The sequence below is a fragment of the Equus quagga genome, chromosome 4 (assembly GCF_021613505.1).
Source record: "Equus quagga isolate Etosha38 chromosome 4, UCLA_HA_Equagga_1.0, whole genome shotgun sequence".
Classification (NCBI taxonomy): Eukaryota; Metazoa; Chordata; class Mammalia; order Perissodactyla; family Equidae; genus Equus; species Equus quagga.
In genome coordinates, this window is record NC_060270.1 from 132,100,772 (window position 1) to 132,122,413 (window position 21,642).

Below are 21,642 nucleotides of genomic sequence, written 5' to 3' on the forward strand. Positions count from 1 at the left end.
CAGAAGGGATCTGTGACAGTCCTATAATTTCTTTCTCTGCTGCCTTTTCCTTAATGAAGAAATTCTACTCAATTTTAGCGGCTTATCATGAGGATAAGATTATAGTCAAAGAACATGTTATCATTCGACCCTCTGCAAGGGTATGTTCCTCTCTGTGCCCCTGAGAGCACATTCAGCACTTCCTCCATGGCACCTTCTTACTCCTCCACTCAGTTACAACTTAAGTTCCTATTAAAACGTGAATCTCTCAAGGGAAAAAGCCATTCTTCCTTCGTCTTTGTGTCCCCAAATACCCATATCCTGTGCACACAAGGAGTGCTCATTGAAATATAAACCGGGCACAAGACGAGTTAATGTCAAAATAACCAAGTTGGCTCCTAACAAATTTTCCTGAGACCACTCACTGTTTAGAATAAACTAAACTATCTTGCTATCATCTTTTGTTGTGGCTGAGAAAAAGAATCAGAAGGCTGACAGATTATTTACTAAAACAGAACCCACCGAGGGAAGTGCAAAGACAGGTAAAGAGGCACTCTCTTAATAAGAAAACTCACAGCTGTTATAGCAAGATGCTAAACTGTGACAACCTCAGAAACAAGTTGGTAGCGATTGCTGTGTCTCAGATGCTCAGAATATTTAGACCTTTGTAACCACTTCCTCCAGTGCACAGAATCACCCCAGAAGATCAACTTTAGCAGAAGATCATTTGAGGACAAAGAACACAGTCTCAAGACCGGAATTCCCACAGAAAATAATCTCATTGAAACCAACCAACATTTTGGTGAAGTTAAAGAAGAACACGTGGTCAGAAACAATCAGAAGCAGCCATGCTTCTAAACCACAAAACTCTCTGGATTGCAGACTCTGCACACACATGGTTCAGTAACACCTTCAAAAATACATATGTTGTTTAACACTGCGTGAGGGCAATTTTGGAGAAATCCCCCATGACTTCTCTAATGGTGTAATGTCGAGAAAGGAGAATTAGCATTGATCATTCATACTCTTTATTACAGTCACAGGGCATGGTCTGACCCGAAGGATGGAGCCAAGCAGTAGAAAGAGCAACTTTTCTTTCTACTTTCCATTATATAGGTTAGATTTAGAAATATAGGTCCATTATGGTCACATGATTCTTGTGGACACATAGAAGTGGCATCAGTCAGTCATATGTTTAGGGGCAAAATTTGTTGTAAACAGATATAAATCAGCTCCCTTGCTAAAAATTTAGAGTTAGTTAACTCTCTTTGCTTGTTTCCTCCTCTTGAAATAAGCATAATTATAGTACCTGCCTCATAGGGTTGGGGAAAGGATTAAATGAACAAAAGCAAATAAAATAGAACGGCATGGAACCTATTACATAGGAGCGCTCAATAATTTTTATCTATTGAGTATATTATTAAGTAGGCCTCCTAATTATTTATTCCTTTTTCAATAGACAGTATGATCTATTGAAAATAGAGCCAAACTAGATGGCTGGTGACCAACTCCTTTTTCTGTTTCTGTTGTTAGCAAGTTGTTTTAATCATGCTGTTTACCTTGGTTAATTCCACAAATATTTATTGAGTACTTCTATGATATGCAGTAGATAAGACATTGGCCTCTCTATAAACCTGAAAAAAATGCCGTGAGTACCAAAGAGATAACGCATATGAAGGCTTTACACTTCTCATAATTTAATAGATAATAGGAAACATTATTCTCAATCAATCAAAATTCTATATAAAGCAAAACCATTTTGGACTCCAAAAAGGAGTTTAGTTATTACACACAAAAACATGTGGTTATAAGACACCTTACCTAAGGCATTTTAACAGCTTGAACCTAGAAGCCCACCATTATTCTGAAGAATTAATACCTAGAATACACTAGAACGTATAACTAGAGGTTTGTATTTTCTTATGTATTATAATATTTTATTAAGCATTTGTTAAGTGTTTTAACTAAATATATAGTCAGGAATTGATACTATGTTATATCTGCCTGTAGTTTTATTTTAAAATAATTATATACATAAAAAACTCAAACAAATTGGTTACTGTGAAGTAATTAGAATGGACAAGCCAGTTAAGCAGCACGTAAAGCGACAGATAGGGAGAAGGCAGTATTTTCTAAACAGTGATATAAAATGTCAAGGCAAGGGAAAAAAGAACTTGAAGCACCAATTTCTGGAAAATAGTACTACAAAAATTAGTAGTTTCCTACATTTTGGCAGTCACTATTTAGAAGACTTAAAAAAAAAAGCCCACTCAAAACAGAAACAAAAACATAAAATACTTTGGGAGAACCTAAATAAGAAACTTTCATTCAGTTCCTAAATAAATAAACAAGAAAATTTTATTGTAAGAAATGAAAGGGTTGAATACTGGAAAAATACATATGGTTGTAGAAGAAAAACAGAAAACTATAAATATTTTAATTACATCCAAATAACTCAAAAATAAAAGACAATTCCCATCAAAATCGCAACATAATTTTGTGATTGTTGAGTTTGAATGAAAATCATTATTTAATGGGATCATCATTTACATTTTAAAAAAAAACTTCAGGTGTATATCGTTATATATTCCAATTCCTGTGTAGATCACACCGTGTTCACCGCCCTTAGACTAATTACAATCCACCACCACACACATGTGCCTAACCACCCCTTTCCCCTCCTCCCTCCCCTGGACATAATTTTAAGAGTTGAGAATATTATTCAAAATTCCATCTCAATACTCAGAATAATATTATGTGCTAGAGAAATTTAGCCAAGTTTTCAAAGTAAATAATTGTTATGTTATCATTTCCTGAGATCTAAAATGACGTCTTAGAATATACAAAGATGTATAAATTGTTCTATTAAAAGGGTAGATTCTGTATCTTTATATATGCGATTTTGTGTAATGGAAATGTAGTTACTTGCCCTTTGAGATAAATAGTTTTATCAAGTTTTTCATTGTTTATCATTAAGCTATCATTAAGTCCCAAATATACTGCCCATGAAATTGATTGATTTACCAAATATTTCTCACTCACTCTATGCAATATAAGATATGCGGATTAAAAAGATGAGTTGAGATATAGACCTTGACTTCATGTTGCTTACACTTGCTTTGGCATGTATAAGTACATAGGAATGCATATGGTAGAAGAATACAAGATGTTTTAAAACATTTTAGCCACAGATGGTACTATTATGCCATTTCTATTGTAAATTATAAAAGTCAGACAAATAGGATACCTTATTTTTAGGACAATGGCACTCTGCTGGGTCTGGAAGAATGTGTTCTATAAAATGTACCCCCAAGGATTGAGAGTAATAACTGATTCACTGGGATATATTAATAGTGTCCCATTGTACGTAAGACAATGTGCATGAAACAAGGAGATTTAAATTTTACCCAAGTTAATTTTTCTGAAGACAGTTTCCATGACTACCAAAATCCACTGAGAGAGACAGGAAAAAATTCCTTATTGATATAGAGGGGATGCATATTTTGTTTGCTTTGTAAGAAACGCTTCTGATTCACTAATAACTTAGCAATTAATCTAAATATATACGTAATAAGCAGATTCATTAAAAACCATTTTGTGCTATCATAAATGATAATGCATAGTTCTCTATGATTTTAGAAATGGCTATTATTGTTTTGGGTTTGGGAAAAGCGCTGAGGCTGGATTCAGCGGTGACATTTTTCTTTGGTCCACACTGAGTCCATGTCTGATAAGCTACTGAAGAAGACGATGTTTTGCTGAACTGTTTTCTTGATAAACGAAATAGAATACAGCAAAAATCAATAGTGGAACAGACATACCTAAAACATGGTTATTCTTCATGCTAGAAAATGGTTTGAAAGCCCTGATGGAACCACTTGTTAGCAAGAAAAATATAACGTTTTGGAGAAATATCCAGTGGATGAACATATTTGTACTTTGGGAAATCTTTCAAGTTACATCAGGGAACTATACTTATGGGAAGACAATTTAACAAATACCTGGATGTAATACTTTAAAAGAATTTAAACTAATTTTGCCTATGAGAGTTCTTCTTTTGGGCCTTTTTTATTTTAAGTGATTGACTGTCCAGTTGTTTTAAAGTTAATAGCTATGAAATTCCATGCATGGAAGACATGAAATTAGACATATACATGATGTATATGTCAAAAGCCTGTATACAACTATAAATTAGCATGTCCATTCAAATAAAAATAAGTCGCAATTATTCCTTCTGCAGAAGCCATGCAATAGATGACAGGTTCTAAGAATCTGTGTTCTTTACTGTCCTAGGTAGCAAAATCCCAAAGCTCTCATTAGATCTACGAGATTAGCTGCCTGCGAAGATGTTTTAATACACCTTTGGAGGGCTTCTGAAATGGCTGTCTCAATGACACTGCCATGACGTTTCGACCCTCAGAAATTTCTGATGAACCATGAGCCGGAAGGCTGAGTCCTCTGTGTAGGCATGGAACAATGAAGGCTGGTTTCATCTTACACATGTAAAAAATTGTAGAGCAAATCTTCACGTAGGGCACAGTGTGAGCCCAACACTAGAACACCTTCCTACACGGAAGTTAATCATAGACCACAAGAGCCCCTTTCTGTATTCTAACTGTATTCAGAGTCATGTGGTTCCATTTATTCATAGTCCAGTGTCAGGAATGGTGTAGAGAATCAGAGTAAATCTACGAGCAAATTACTTTAAACCGAGTCCTTGTGATGCAATAAAGAAGTGAAGGACAGACTACTGATATAATATTAACTTAAATTTGTTGTATGCTTACTTTCACTTATACAATACCAAGTACTTTAAATATATTATCTCATTTAATCTTCAAAAGGACTCTGCAAGTTAGAAATTCCTATTGGTGTTTTACAAAAGAGGAACCTATCACTTGGAGGGGTTAAATGCCTCATTCAAAGTCACCTGGTGAGTAAGGTGCAGAGCCAGAATTCAAACCAGGTCTGTCTGACTCCACACTTAAACTTTTCTTTTTCTTTCCAGTTTTATTGATATAATTGACATACATCACTTATAAGTTAAAGGTGTACAGCATAATGGTTTGACTTACATATATTGTGAAATGATTATCACAGTAAATTTAGCTAGCATCCATCATCTCATATAGACAGAATAAAAAGAGAAAGCAAAAAGAGAAAAAAACTTTTTTTCCATATGCTGAGAACTCTTACGATGTACTCTCTTAGCAACGTTCATATATATCATACAGCAGTGTTGACTATAGTCCTCATGCTGTACACTACCTCCCTAGTACTTATCCTGTAACTGGAACTTTGTACCTTTGCACCTTTTGACCACCTTTCTCCAATTCCCCCTCCCTTCACTTCTCAGACCACAAGTCTGATCTCTTTTTCCATGAGTTTGTTTTTAGATTCCACATATAAGTGAGATCATACAGCATTTTCTTCCTCTGTCTGACTTATTTCACTTAGCTTAATGCCCTCAAGTTCCATCCATATTGTTGTAAATGGCAGGATTTCCTAGTTTTTTATAGCTGAATAATATTCCATTGTGTGTATGTATATATACGTGTGTGTGTGTGTGTGTGTGTGTGTATCTATCTCACAGCTTCTTTATCCATTTATCCATCGATGGACACTTAGGTTGTTTCCAAGCCTTGCCTATTGTAAATAACACTGCGGTGAACATGGGAGTGCAGATATCTTTTTGAATTAGTGTTTTCATTTCCTTTGGATATATACTCAGAAATTGAATTGTTGGATCATATGGTAGTTCTATTTTTAATTTTTTGAGGAACCCCCATACTGTTTTCCATACTAGCTGTATCAGTTTGCAATCCCACCTACAGTGCAGAAGTGTTCCCTTTTCTCCACATCTTTGCCAGCACTTACCTCTTATCTCTCGTCTTTTTGATGGTGGCTATTCTAACAGGCATGAGGAGCTATCTCATTGTGGTTTTGTTGCATTTCCCTAATAACCAGTGATGTTGAGCATCTTTTCATGTACCTGTTGGCTTTTGTCTATTTGCTTTGGAGAAATGTCTATTCAGGTCCTTTGCCAATTTTTTAATCAAGGTATTTGTTTTTTTGCTATTGAGTTGTATACTTCTTTACATAGTTTGGATATTAGCCCCATATCACATATATAGTTTGCAAATATTTTTTCCCATTCTGCAGGTTGTCTTTTCACTTTGTTGATGGTTTCTTTTGCTGTGTGGAAGCTTTTCAGTTTGATATACTTCCATGTATTTACTTTTGATTTTGTTGCTTGTGTTTTACCTGTTACATCCAAAAAATCATTACCAAGGCCCATGTCAAGGAGCTTTTTTCCTATGTTTGCTTCTAGGAGTTTCATGGCTTCTGGTCTTACGTTTAAGTCTTTAATCCATTTTGAGTTAATTTTTTTGAGAGGTGTAAGACAGGGGTCTATTTTCATTCTTTTACACATGAAAACCCAATTTTCCCAGCATTATTTACTGAAGAGACTGTCTTTTCTTCATTGAGTATTCTTGGCTCCCTTGTCAAATATGAGTTGACCATATATGCTTGGGTTTATTTGTGTTCTTGCTCTGTTTCATTGATTTATGAGTATGTTTTTATGCCAGCACCATACTGTTTTGATTACTATAGCTTTATAATATAGCTTGAAATCAGGAAGTGTGATGCCTTCCACTTGGTTCTTCTTTCTCAGGATTGCTTTGGCTATTTGGGGTCTTTTATGGTTCCATATACATTATAGGAGTCAAGCCTGAACTCTTAAGATCTATATTCTACTACTTTCTAGGAGTCAGTATTAATGCTGGTCTTTCAGTGAAAGACAGACCAGGACTCTCCAATGATCATTACTACGTGGTATCAATAACTTATTTTAATCAGGTGTTCTAGAAAATTCAGTAATTATGCCTATGTAAATGGTCCCTAAGAAAATAATAGTTCTAACCCCGATTTCCTGTTACTTAAATTTGATACAACAGACATCTGAAGTTTGTCATGTTGATTCCAGACATCTGAGTGAGCAGTAAACAAAGTAGGAGAGGACTATGAGAGAGAGCTAGGCAGGTCTTAACAAGAAAACGCTGAAGGATCGGCAGAAGTAAACTTAGGCTATTTTGACCAAGTAGCTCAGATGTTAGCTGAGATTAATATTTCCAGCCCAATATTAAATGGAGGAAAACTCATTTACTAGAAAACTAGACACGAAATAGGTCAGAAATTTTGAACACTGGGGTTTGTTTTATGAAAGCAAGCTTTCAGAAATTTTAACTTTTTATTTCATAAAATCTGTAATTCTGTTTGATAGTTCTACAACGGCACATAGTATTTTTAAAAAGAAAAAAAACTTAAGAGTATAATTGAGCAATAAAAAAATTCCAGGGCTCTTAAAATAGGATGATGGAAAGAAATAGAAGGTCATATAGTCTGTGTCTGCTTCTGTTCTGGTGAACACTGAGACACGATCCATTTGCCTTTTGTAGCTCAGAATTTCTTGACTTCCAAGTTGCTGATTTAATGACACAAAAAATAGAATGGCCCAATTTACACAGAATGAAAAAAAGGATCACAGATCACATCCTCATGGCAAGGGAACTTATTTAGGAAACAGTCAAGGAGGAATCAGCCTGGAGCCCAAATTAATTATCACTGACGCCTGGGGACAGCTGGACTAGTGGGGAAGAGATTTACTGGCTGGAACTAATCATCACACAAGAGGGGAAATTTGCAACTTTAATTCAGTTTTATGACACTTATATCCTTGTTCATAATACGATGTTGTACAAACACCACTACCAAAAACTTTATTGAATTTGAATTCATTACATTCACCTATAAAATATACTTAAAATGTTGTTCTATTCATGACTATATTTGCCTTCAGATAAAATATTAGACCATTTTATTTTAGCTTTTATTTCAATGTCACAGCATACAAAAAGCTTCTCAGTATGATTACTGTCTTTCGACGAGGCCCAACAGTAGGATTTAGTAATCCAATGGTGACACTGCTCGTGTGATGGAGGTGGTACTGAGGTTGATATTTCTAACTAAGGAAATAAACCTCTTCTGAGATTAAAAAGGAAAAAAGAGGACAACTTCTTAGCATTCACATTTGCATGACAGATGAAGTTGAAGCAGTGATTTAAATACGGAAATTGAAAGCAAAAGCCATAGCCCCTTGCATGGAAAACCATAGCCATTCTACAGGAAAAGATACACAAGTGGCGTCTCAAGGAAGAGGAAGCCTTATATGGATACAAACTAAATAAACTGCTGCTATCCTCTGGTTCAGGAGGAATCACAAGCAAAAGAAGAAAAACACAAAGCAAAGAGGTGCACCTATTTGAATCTCCCAAGGGCTAACACTTTTTCCTCATTATATTATGGAGGAAATAAGAAGGGAGACTTCTTTCAAGTCACTGTGACACAGAGGAGAAAGAATGCACACAGAGCTACGCTGGCCTTGGGAACCCTTGCTCAGAATACGACTGCAAGGTCCACAGTTACCTTTGACACACAATTACTCGCTGGCTGTATTCCATGCATAAACTTCTTATCAAAAATATCACTGAAATATGAGATTAAAGAACCCCGGCTGGTTCCGAACCCTGAGTTTGTGGGAATGCTTCTTACAATGCAGTTTTAACTTTATGAAACAGAATGTTCTCTTAGATATACAAACTTCCCCATTACGTTGCTATGATAACCAAAATGCTTAACTACCGAAAACTTTTCAGAAAATAAAAGTGCACTGTGACACACACTGTAAGAGGAAGAGCATTATCTCATTGATTTAAGTTCCTGCTTCCTTCTACTGGTCATGACTGCTACACTTTTTATGATTGAACTCTGTCAATAGTTTTAGAAAATGTAAATGGAAACTTAAAAATAAGTTTTGGAATAAGAGAGGAACATTTCAAAACCTATCAAATAATTTCTTAGCAATAGATTACCATGTGAGATCTATGTTAGAAGAAGAACTGTACTTAACCGAGGACCTCTGACATCACCATAAAATAAAAATCTTCGGCAATCTTTAGAAGATTAGAAACTTTTACAACTTGAAAAAGCAGAGAGAAAAACAAAAACAAAACTGGAAGCTCCCCACTGGGGCCTGCAGCTCTTCCTCTGTTAGGATCTGCTAAGGTTCTGCCAAGTCATTAAAGGATAATGGTAAAGTTGGATGCCCTGTTCAGGAATATTAAATCACACGATTTCTCCGATGGTGGAGATCTGAGGCTATGTTAAATTGGTGTAAATAAGAACGTGGAGTGCAGAGCAAAACTGGAAAATTTCTTGAGTTTCCTCTTTCTGGTTCTTATTTTTTGGGGGTGGGGTACTTTCAGAGGAACAGATATTGACTAGAAGTGTGTGTGTGTTGGGGTTGGAATTGGTAGAAAAAAGAGAAAATAGAGTTCTCCTTATTTCATGATTCGCAAAAGAGGAGGGATTTTGTTTGTTTGTCTTGCTTTGAGACCCAGAATCTCTAAGATCTCTCATTAGACAACTAAGGAGCTCATTTCTGCAATTTTATGAACAAAAACTTCTTATACAAGATTCTCTAGTCGACCATGGATTACTGAGTGGATGCCATAATATAAAATATACAAAATGATAGCTTGTATAATTTTTATAATTCTCTGTAATTGAGAACAGCATGCTTGTCAAGTTGGCAACACTGAGACCTGAGTTACATGTTAACTAATTCAAAACTGGGATTTCTGTATGAGCAACGTTTGTAGTGTCATACTTGAAATTATATGTAGCTTTAAGGCTTAGAAACTTTAGAAGGTTAACGGCAACTTTAAAGATATGAGAAACGGATGAGGGTGGGAGGTAGACAAAATGGGTGAAAAGAGTCCAAAGGTACAAATTTCCAGTTATAAAATAAATAAGTCATGGGATGTAATGTACAGCATGGCGACTATAGTTAATAATACTGTACTGCATATTTGAAAGTTGCTAAGAGAGTAGAATTTAAAAGCTCTCATCACAAGAAAAAAATCTATAACTAGGTATGGTGATGGATGTTAATTAGACATTGTGGTGATCATATCAATGATCAATACAAATACAATACAATACAATACAAATATTGAATCATTATGTTGTACACCTGAAACCAATACAATGTTGTATGTCAATTATATCTCAATAAAAAAAGGATACAAGAGACTGAGAGCACCATAAGAATATTTGATAATTTATTATCAAATCAACAAATATATATATATATATATATTTATATTCACTATATGCAAAGTGCTATTCTATAGATTTGAGGAGTAAGGAGGAAAAATAATGATGAGTTGGATAAGATCCCTATTTGTAAGGAGATTATAATCTAATTGGGAAATACAGCATAAGGACTTGAAAAGTCAAATCAAAGCACAAAAGTCACATAACCAAAATAGTATGAAGGACAGCTTGATAACTTTAACAATTAATTATCAAATTAGTGTCTAGACCAGAGGTTATTACACCTGGCTGTGCCGCCGGAATTACATAGAGAGGCTTGAAGAAAGGACATGTTTGAGCTCTAACCCTAGACCTGCTGAACTAAACTTCTGGGCAGGACATGGGAGGATAGGAGGTGTGAACTCAGGGAAGGGAGATGAGACCTGGCATTTTGTCCTTTATGAAGCTCCCCAGGTGATCCTCATGAAAACAGTTTGGTCCAACTGAGTAGTATTTGAGAATCACGGCTGTGGGCCAGGATGGCACCATGCGGCAAAAGTATTTCTACCAGCAAAAGTAACGTGTAAACCAAACGGGCTTTAAGTTACGTCAGATTTTCAGCAGAAACTCGCACTTTTTTCCATCTCCACTGATGCCTAGAACACTGAAGTTGAGAAATACAGACTAGATCATGAAAGCACAGTGGAGCTGAAAGGCTTCAAAAAGGGGCAGCTTGCATTGAGTTTAATAGGAAATATCTTTCTTGCCAAATGCAGAAGAAGAGAAAAACTTGCCAGGGAAAAGGAACAGCATGTATTCAGGAAAGTAAAATCGGGCTTGAAGCGTGATGCTTCAAAGTGTTGTTTAGAAGAGAGGGTTCGTGCAGGGGAATGCTGGATTGTGGAGAGGATCAGATTCCTTCCCTGGGTTCCACTGCATTTTTATTGTGGAAAAATGTGAATACCAAGTCTAGGATTTTATAAATCTCAATTCAATAAACTCTGTGTTACTTTTGTTTACTCAAGCTACTCTCAAAAAGATTAGCGTCTTATTATTTTCATTATAATCTGCACATCTAGGATGCGTTGTTGGCTGTGAATTTTTTTTTCTCTTTCATTCTTTTTCTTCTTTAAGGAGGGTTCTACGTTCTTCAGTCAATCTTATTCAACCCTTGAACTTAGAGAAAAGCCAGGACTACAATGATACGGTGTTGATGACATAAAGTATTGGTGCACGAGATGGCTTTTCAGAAAGCCAGAAAGAAAAGAGTGAATTTCCAAGATGATTATTAATGTTACTGAAGATGTAACAGTTGGGTTTACACGACTTGAACCAAATACCAATATTACGGTTACCTGAGTGAGTGATTCCTGGTAAGGTCAGGTTGACGCTCCTGCAGAATTTCAAAGATGTTGGGTTGGCGCAGAAATGCAACAATCTTGTCATTGTAAGCTGAAAAAAATCAGAAAATATAACAATGTTGAAAAAAATCTCTTATTAGTTTTATGCACATAAATCCAAACTTTTAAAAATATGTTTTTCTGGTTAATATTCTTTATACTCAAAGTCCTAGCTTGTAGTCACTACAGATGCTTAAATTCCAATTTGTGTCAACCCTGTCATATGAGGACTGGACTTCCATCTATTGGGTGTGAGTCACTGAAGCACTCCTTAAAGTCACTCGATGAGCCATATTTACTATCACAGTGCAAGATGAGATCACCAGCAAGATTCTAGACGCTGATCGTTGTGAGCTACTGGTTACCAAAATCAACCTCATAAGCAACTGTTAGAAGTGAAAAACCATCTTCTGATTAAATATCAGCCATCTAGAGGAGTAGAGAGGTAAAGAGGCAGAACAAGTTGCCAAAATGCAATAGCTGTCAGCAACAGCTACCAACAAAATGCAGGGGACAAACCATTCCCAAATTCTAGGTGGAAATAAATGCCATGAGCCACACATAGCTCTTTACCAAACCAACTATACCAACAGCTACAACACAATCAGTGTCATCAACATAATACAGTAAAAGAAACATAATACGTTAAAAGAAAAATTTAAATCTTAATCAAGGCTGGCTGATGTTCGTTCACAGAACTTTAAAAAGCTAATTAAAATTTAGTATAGGCCCTGTTAATACCTCTTTTGCCAAGAAAACTAATTTGTTTACTTAAGATGATTCATCTTGATTATAGCTATTTATAATCAGAAATAAAGATATATTTAAATCACAGAACTGAGTGTCTGAATTCTCAAACATTAGCGGTTCTAGTTCAGTCAACACTCTTGTGTTTATAAATATGATCAAGAAATGTGCCTTCTTAAACTAACAAATGATCAAACAAAAGAAGTATAATTCTCTAGACATTTGCCGGTTCAAGTTGTAGTTGCATCGTGCTGCCTGTACGTATACATTTCAGTTAAATTTGAAAAAATTAAAAAGAAAATACAATCTGCTAACATGGAATCCCATTGTCAAATTCAAAGTGTCGCTAAGTGTACATTTCACCATATATAAATAATGAAAACACTTTCATAATTGAAATGTTGTCAATGGGTTTTTACATTCCACCCATAACGAGAGACTAGATGACTTGTTGAGCACACTTTTATAGTGCTTTAAACTTCTACGTGCAGTATTTAGCATCCTATTGTTAGGGGCATAATAAGATGTAGACGTTAGACTTGGATCCAAGATTTCTTCTTACCTAGTGGCTGTCAAACTTCTTTAGGTCAAGGGTATTACATTACATTTCATGGTAAAGTTTTTCCTAAAAAAGTCAAAATTTTAAAGTAAAAACAGACAAATGGAGAGCTGCTCAAATTTAAGATGGAACAGGAAGCCCATGTGGCCACCAGTCTGTCCGCTCCACCTGCCGTAAGGTTCCAGGTTTGAAAACTGATCTACTCAACCTCATCATTTTAATAACAACTCAAGTTGATCTTTAGGCTTATTTGCCCAAATTCGTTTATTTTTATTTTACAATTTTGGAGGCTCTTGCTGCCTTGTAGTTGCTACAAAAACCCTGAAGAATGTGCCATCATTGCTTTCTTGTTTGTGAGGCTACTATAGGCTCACACACCATTTAAATTCTGTCCCAAGCATTAGATATATACTAAGTATATGCTTGTCCTAATGCTTAATTTGAAATGACCACATAATACAGTCGCCTTAATAACTTACTTTTCCTTAACTTCAACAATCTAATATAATAGCTCTACTCAGAAAAAGTTAGGGTAGTGTAAAAACATCTCACCCTATAGGATTTTACAAGACATAAGTGTTTTGAGACTCAAATCAATTTCTTAGGGATAAGGCAATCGTTTCTCAGTACAGGGCAAAGAGGCAGGCTGACAATAGGAAAGTCTCAGCACAGAGTGCATGTTGCATACTGATGTGAAAAGCAAAGATAAAGATTTCTGAAAAGGGATGACATACCCACTGGAACCATGTCCTGGTACTGCGGCCGACTGACTGTATTGAACGTACTTGACGGCCTGGGAAGAACTGGTGGTCCTGCATGTCGAGAATCTTCTCCTACCTGCAAACAAAAGCATCATTTATGTTCTGCCCCAAGACCTAGAGTGCTTTATATCAGCACCTCGAGCTGAGTTGTTCAAAATAACTGACAATGAGCATTGTTAAAGTACCAAGTGATCAGCACAGAAGCCAATTGAGGAGTTGACACAGGATTCTCAGAAGCCCTGCGTTAGCTGCCGAACTGACGGGAGGGGTTGGGGCATCCATTTCCACATCCTTGAGAGGGGCCAGGGAAGTGACTATTTACCAAGGGGTACAGGAGTGCTTCCCTAGGCTTACAATTACTGGGGCTATAGAAGCTGAACTGCAGACCTGTTCATCAGGAGGAACTTCTGCCTCCACAGAACACAGCCGGCAACATGAGGGTCAGAGAGAAGACCTGGGTGCTACAAAACACCTTGGGGCACTGCCAGGATAGACCTGCTTTGGGCCTCGGCAGGGAGGGAAGAAGAGCAGCAGTCTTCGTGTGGCTTTCTGAGTTGGCGTATTATCTCCTTAGGAGCAATTTTACATGCCCATTAGAGCACCCAGTACAACAGCTCTTTCTGGTTTGAACCTCCCACACCAGGGAGCTAATCGTAGCAGGTGTGGAGCAGCTAAATAGGGTTGCCCTAACCTGAATTATTTATTGTCCTAGCATAGATTTAGGAACTCATACATCCAAGTAGATAAACAAAAATGCCCATTAATATTCTTACCAGAAAACTCTAACATTGCTTTAGCTTCTGTTTTAGCATTTCTCCCCCCATGACAGAAGCCTTTTAAGACAACAGCAGAACAGCAGTGTAAGAGAGAAAGAGAACAAAAGCCAGAATAACACAGTGGATTTAGAAATTGGTGCTTTTAAAATAGAGCATCTACTCCCACCCATTCAAATCTTCACGACCATTTTATCACATTCCATCAGTCAGGCGTTTGGTGAGGGTTTTTCTAAAGGCCCTAAAATGAGAAATATCGTCCCCACCCTCCACGGCTTGCTTATCCTTCAAGAATGCTCTCACTCATCCTTCAAAGCATAGTTCCAACAGCCCGTCCTGGAGGAAGCCTTCCCTTCCCTATGAGCAGGCGTTAGATGCGCCCTTCCCTGCGCTCCCACGGCACGTGGTGTACATTTCGAAAGCAGCTGCCATTAGTACCAGTTTAGAAAGCATTTTCACTCATATTTTTATTCATTTGGATTATGGGTAGTTTCATGTATTCCCTCCTTAATAAGAAGACAGGAATATATCCTATTCATTTGTATCTCTCACACCAACCACCATATTTCTACACTGCAGGTGTTTGGTAAACATTAATTTGTTGGATCTTCCATCCCAAATTTCTACTACCTGGAATGTTTGCTAAGTAAGTATAAGAGAGTGGCTGGAAAGACTCGCGGATGTAACAAGAAGCTTCTCACAGTGCTTTTCTTGAGTTATCAGCTCGGAGGAATGAAGTCAGCCATTCTTGGGGGAGATTCAGTCATTAACCACCCCTTGTTTGTCAGACCCAGAACTCGTCATTTCAATACACCAACATAAATTTCCCCGCTGTCAGTATACGTCATGTGTCATCATTTCCCAGAACAGCCGACAGTCTTCTCCTTGACACCTCAGTTCTTCAAACCAGACTGTTAGACAGTGGGCAAGCCCTGATAAATGTGCGTAGTGCTGCAGGATGTGCGTGCTTCCAACAGCTGGGCCAGAAAGCACATTCTCCTCAAAGGTCCATCAACGCTGGGGATGAACGCTGAGTCTTCATGGGGTTATCTCTGTTCCACTGCTCAGTTTCCATCAATAGGAAGAGAAATCTTCATCCAAATTTTAATGTGTACCTTAGGATCCCTCTCCCACAACAGATGACTAAGAGACCATGAAAAGAATTCAAGTTCTGAGACAAAGGGGTTGAAAGAAAATATAAGGATAGCTATTAATCTCACAGGTAGTCCTGACCAGACTGAACAGCAGCTTCATATTGTGAAGTCAAGATAAGGCAAATGGCTAAAGGGCACTGGTCGTGTGATAAAGTCAGGCAGGGCCCTATTCATGCTACACATCACGCACACGGTCCAAAGGTGAGAGGTCTGTTCTGCTTCTAAGATGAATGCTGTTAGCAACATCCAGTTCACCATTAATGGTTTATACGACAGCAAGGTAAAGATTTATTAGCTACTCATAAAACAAATATTTTTGTGCATACCTCATAAGGGAATAGATTTATATATCATTTTTATATGAGCTTCTCTTGTATACTCTTCTATGGCTGCACTTACAACCAGCAAACACACACGAGGCATTAGAGTAAGTACGTAAATCATGAGGGGACATTCCAAGAGTGGAATTCTGATGAATCAAATCCAGTTATTTACTGTAGTCGTAAGTTTTTCTTATAATAGAGGCTACAAAAATATTTGACCTACAATATAATACTGAAAATACGATATGCACGTAGATGTAGAAAAGGCATGCAGGAAAAGAATCTTAATTCTGTTTATCTAAGGGAATTTTTAGAAACAATGTGTACCAAGCAATGATATACATTCAAAGCATAAGCCTGTATTAAGGAGAAAAATTTTGACCTAAAATATTAGTTTTTTTGTTTAAACTGCTAAAGAAAAAGGGAAACAGGAAGAGATTCTTTCTTTTTTCTTTTTTTTTCCTTTGGTTAGGCTGTTAGGGTGCCCTCTTGTGGTCACCATGGGACACTGCGAACTAGGAAAGGCGAGCCCAGTAGAGCGCTTAGCAATTAATTCCGCCCATTTTCTCTGGGTACATAGAGTACGTAAATCAACTCTCAGATATATCCGAATTTTAAAAAATATTAGTGAGGATACCACAACCCCATAGCTTTGGTCAATGATTTAAATCTAATCCAGCAACCCTCACTTGAGGAACTTCCCTATATTTAACCAAATTTTAGCACACTAAAAATTACATTCCTTTCTTCCCATGAATCCAGCTGCCCTTACGTGTGCAAAATGGGTCATCCTCCTCTCTTGACCATCTTGTTACATTATGAATTTTCTCTCATCACCCTTTGAACTAAAAAAAAAGTCTCTAATTTCTTCAATCTTTCTTCTTATCTTCTACTTTTTAAATTTGTAATTTAGGCTCTAGCTATTTCCAGAGAAGCCTGTCAACATTCCAACACTTTTCAGCCTCCAAATGATAACCTCTAAATCAAACTAGAAAAATAAAACCTTTAATAATAAAAGCCAGCACAATTCCACCAAGCCCCCCATGCCCGCAGCGTCTCTGCAGCAGCAGGTCGGTCAGTCCCCGGGGCGCCCCCAGGACTCACCTCGCCCGCGCTGTGGCTGCGCTGCCGCGTGAGGTGCTGCCGATGAACCAGCGCGCTGGTGGGTCGACTGCTCTGAAGCGGGAGCCGCGGATCGATGAACGTGGTGGTACGGGAGTTGTGGTCGACAAAAAATGCCTAGGAAACAGTCCACTCAATCAGTAGTCAGCACACGCCACACACTGGTCTTAGCTGACCTATCGTTTCACGCATTCGGAAAGAGACCCACTTCCGAGTAGTGATCTTAGCTCCAATTTCTCACAACTTTAAGTCTTTGGGGGAATTCTTCCTTACTCCCTCAAGACAAACCAAAATAGGGAAAGCCATTCTTAAATTGGATCCAAAATGAAGAGAGCAGGAAGGAACATTATTCCTGGTTTTAGGAAATACTCTGAGTCATCAAAGATAGGATCTTAGAAAGAAGCCATTTGGGTTTCTCTAACTGACGCTCTCTGAGCTCCTACTGCTGTCCACAGTTATTACTTAGTTCTTCTTATCACCTGAAGCTTCAAACATCATTGGCTTCTCCTTCTCTTTTCCTTCTCCTATGCAGTCAGCCCCCAAGTCCGCTCCATTTTCCCACAGCAGTGTCTCCTCTATTTGTCCCATCCCAGCCTGAGTACCATCCATTGTTTCAGGGCTTTCTCTTACGCATATAAGTATTAGCAGTTCCTCAGTTGTTCCACATGTCTACAACCATATTCATTGAACCAGCACCTCACTATCAGAATAGTCTTTCTAAGGCTTTGATTTTATCACTGCTCCAATCCTCAGCCTCTCCTGGCTACCCACTGTCTATAGAAAAAACATTCCAACTCTGATCCGTTTTCCAAGACTTCAAAATCTCCTTCCTACTTACCTTTCCAGTTTAGTCATCGATCACACATCCACACAAATTCTATCATGTACAACAACTTTGGGCAAGCCACTTAAGTTCTGCGAACTACAGATTTCTTCTAACAACATGTCTCCCTCATTCATAATCAACTTTTCTCCCCCATGATGTGAGAGGAGGGAGGAAACCCAGTTCTCGGTTTACCGCAGAATCCCTGGGGACGGGAAATGGTGAATGAGTTGCACCATCTCCCTCAGCACTGCAGTAAGGATTGCACACCGTGTAGAAAGGCCTTCTTTATTCTTTTGGTTTGTTTAATTCTAAAGCTCTACACAAGTGCTATTTATCATTATCATTAGGAGCCAACTTACAATGGTGTAAGTTTTCAAAGTAAAATTCACTCACAGTAATAATGAAGCCCATTATCTGAAGGACAATAGGGAAATGTCAATTTTCCCTGATCAGATAAAGTTAATTAGGTCATCAAAGATGAAAGGGACTATTAGGAGAGCCAGCAGACTCTTACCTATAAATCAAGTGTCAGGGCACATGATACAGTGTGCCGAGTAACCTAAGAAGAAAAGAACTGATGGAGCTGTTAACAAAGTACCTTAAAGACTAGCAGTAAATACCTCTAGGCAAATCCCAGGGGAAGACAGCATATCTATGCCTATAAAAAAATCACCTTCCCATTATGAAACAGAATGTTTCTGTGTACACATATCAGGAAACGGGGAAAATAATTTGTAGGTAGCCCCCAAACAGAAAAAAAAAATGACTTCTTTGTAAAGAAATAACTTTAAGCAGTAGATGCACTAGAAAACAAAGCAGAGAAATGGATAGAATGAGAATCCTTACCAGCCCCTTCTCTCAATATCCGATTTCCAGGTACAAAGACTAGATTTATGGAAGTCTCGTAGGGAGATGGTGTCATCAGCCTCACATCCCTGGGTTTGCTCCCTTTTTCCTAACCTGTCAGGTGGAACATCTTTCTTCTCTGATCTTGTCAAAAAAGCATACCAGTGATAAACCCTACAAAGGCTGCTATTGGCAGGCTCTGGTCCCAAATGTCACACAGATCCCCCTTTGATTTGGGCTTCTAATAATACACTTGAACATTATTTCTGCCACTATTCAACATGTCATAAAATAGGAATTCAATTGTTTTTACAAATGGACATTTCAAAATAACAGGGATTATAATCCACCCCATATCTTCTTTATGTAAATTAAGCTCTTATTACTAAAATAATAATAATAAGCCATGTTGTTTAAAAATACAAAGAGTACTAATACAGAATTGCCTATTTACTCAACCTAATTTCTTAGGAATGTGTTGAAGGGATGGGTAGTCATTTAGAGGTCACAGTGATGCTCACGTAATTATAAGGACAAATGGGTGTGCACATCTGGGTCAGTTGTGATTGACATGTAGTGTCATAGTATAATTTGATGTTAAGAGGCTTGTCTAAAATCCATTCTCTAAAGAATTATACTGTAAATGCCTTGAGGCTAGGGACTCTTTCTTACCCTGTTATCCCCAATAGCTTTTAGGGCTGCATCTGGGAGAAAGAGATGGCCAAAAACTCTAACATCCAGATTCCTGATCAAAATACAGAAAGACAACTCACAATGAATTAAAGTGTTAAAAGTCAAGTTCTGTTCCATAAGCATAAAAATACTTAAAGATTTGAAAAAAATAAAGGAGAGGGGTGTGTGTGTGTGTGTGTGTGTGTGTGTGTGTGGTGTGTTTGGTAAAAAGGGTAGAGAGCTAACGACTACAAAACCACAAACAGGAGAGAAGGTTTTAAAACATCCCATTGTAGATCTGAATAAGCTACAAAGTTAAAACTTGAGAAGTGGGAGGCAAAGCAGTGATTAAAGGCCTGGAATCTAGTAAAAGACAAGTCTGGTTCTGAGCTCTAAGCTCCACTGCTTACTAGTGATGTAACCTTGGGCAAACCACTCAACTTGTTTAAACCACAATTTCTTTTCTGTCAAATGAGGATAATAACACCTACATCAAAGGAAGGTTAAATGAGATGGTTCATATAAACTTCTGCACATAGTGCCTGTGACCCCTTAAATATGAGTTACTAATATTATTCCTAATAATAACAGTTTTAACTTCTAAGACATTTTTCTAAGCATCACAGTGTTTCTTGCTAGAGTCCATACACAAGGCTCAAAAAATGGAGAACCAGTGAAACTACACTTCCCAGGCTCCTAGAAAGTATGTGTGGCCCAGAATAAGTTCTGGCCACTGAGATGTAAACAGAGTGTCACATGGTACTTCTCGAAAACTTCTTTACAAGGAGATTTTAATAAGGTCAGCCCTCCTTTTGTCTTTCATTCATTCTGCTCCCTGAAACAGGGATGTAATTACTGGAGCTCCAGCAGCCATACTGAACCATGAAGATGAAGGATGGCTGAGCAAAAAGCTGGAAGGAGTCTGGGCTCTCACAATCTGAGGAACCACCTTAAAGGCTCTAGACTGCTGACCTCTGAACTTCTTTATGTGAGAGAAGAAAATCTTGTATACTAAACTTTATATGCGTCTCTGTCACAACGCAGCCAAACCAAATTCTAATTGAGACCCTGAAGCCTCAGCAATGTAAAGGAAACACAGTCTTTCTAAAACTAAAAGCACAGAACACATAAGCCAGCTACCACCATTATAAATAAGGATTTTCATTATTTGATAAATAAAGATCTCTTTATTAGTCACCTTTAACACAGCTGGGTAACTTCCCAATTTAAGTGAAATGCATAGTGGGGAACCTATAAAGCTGGGTTTTGAACCCCTCCTTCTGTCTGACTCCAAAGCCCAGTGAGGAGTCCCTCTTTCCTGTCTCTCTCCTTTTCAGATATCTTCTCTCTTTTTCCCTTCTGCTTTGTGTCTCCTATCTCTTTCTTTTTATGTTCTTCCCACTCCCTCACACCTCACATAGTACTTGATTTTAGAAAAGCATTTAAGGATTTATTGAGTTAGGCTGACAATAACAGCCACACACAGCGCTGAGCCTCACCACTGCTTCAACACAGTAAAGGCTGCTCCCGATGCCAGATAGCAAGCTGGACACGTGCTGCACAGTTCGCACTGAGAACCTGCTGCAGGCTTGGCTGTGGGTGGCGAATGGGGGTGCTATTTGGATCCCACAAGGGGCTCAGTTTCAGAGTCCAGTGGAATGTGTAGATCCTTTACACATGCTTTTTAAGTGTGCCAGGCGCTTGGGGAGGAAGAGCTCAGTTAAGACCTCGTTCAAAACCACCCAGCTAGAGCACTAACAGAACGCAGCCCGGGCATGCGGCTCCTCAGCCTGTGTTGGGCTCTGCTCCACGCGCTGGGTGAGTGTGGACAGTCTCCTTGGTGTTCTGCTTTGTCCACGTAAAGGGGACTGCTAGGTTCACAGGTGAGTTATCAAAGCATGGAAAAGGAAAGCATAGAAAAGGAAAGCATAGAAAAATTACCGTGCAAATTTTAGGCTTGCCATTTCTATTTGTGACACACAAACCAATTATGTCAGAAAAGTGGATCACTTTCCCACAGGACAGCCTAACTAGTTCAAGCCAGAAATGAAGTTGACCTAGTACTTTTTAAAAAATTTGGGTCCCTTTTTATGTTATCATTCTTGAATAGCCTGCCTTTATTTATGAAAGTATCTAACATGTATTAATAAATACTGTCTCGATGAACAGCATGCTGAGAATGTGGACTACGCGAAAAAAAGCAATTGTATCGAAAAATAAGTCTTTTTCAGATGAGCCACTAGCAAAGCACATTTTGAACAACACAGATCCCCTACTGTTAAGATTCATTAAGGAAATTCACTTGAGCTTCACACGTGCTGG

The 21,642-nt window shown here is 37.9% G+C and overlaps 1 protein-coding gene across 7 annotated transcripts in view; it reads right to left on the reverse strand.

The window, feature by feature from the left end:
• LOC124238139 (E3 ubiquitin-protein ligase HECW2-like) overlaps positions 1-21,642 on the reverse strand; it is a 375,422-nt gene that overhangs the window by 58,249 nt on the left and 295,531 nt on the right. For all 7 annotated transcript variants that reach the window (XM_046658740.1, XM_046658743.1, XM_046658742.1 and 4 more), the window contains 3 exons: positions 16,959-17,093; positions 13,578-13,680; positions 11,493-11,589 (listed from right to left, as the gene is read on the reverse strand). In XM_046658740.1, coding sequence (XP_046514696.1) covers positions 11,493-11,589; positions 13,578-13,680; positions 16,959-17,093 — 335 coding nt within the window. The remainder of the gene's footprint in view (positions 1-11,492; positions 11,590-13,577; positions 13,681-16,958; positions 17,094-21,642) is intronic.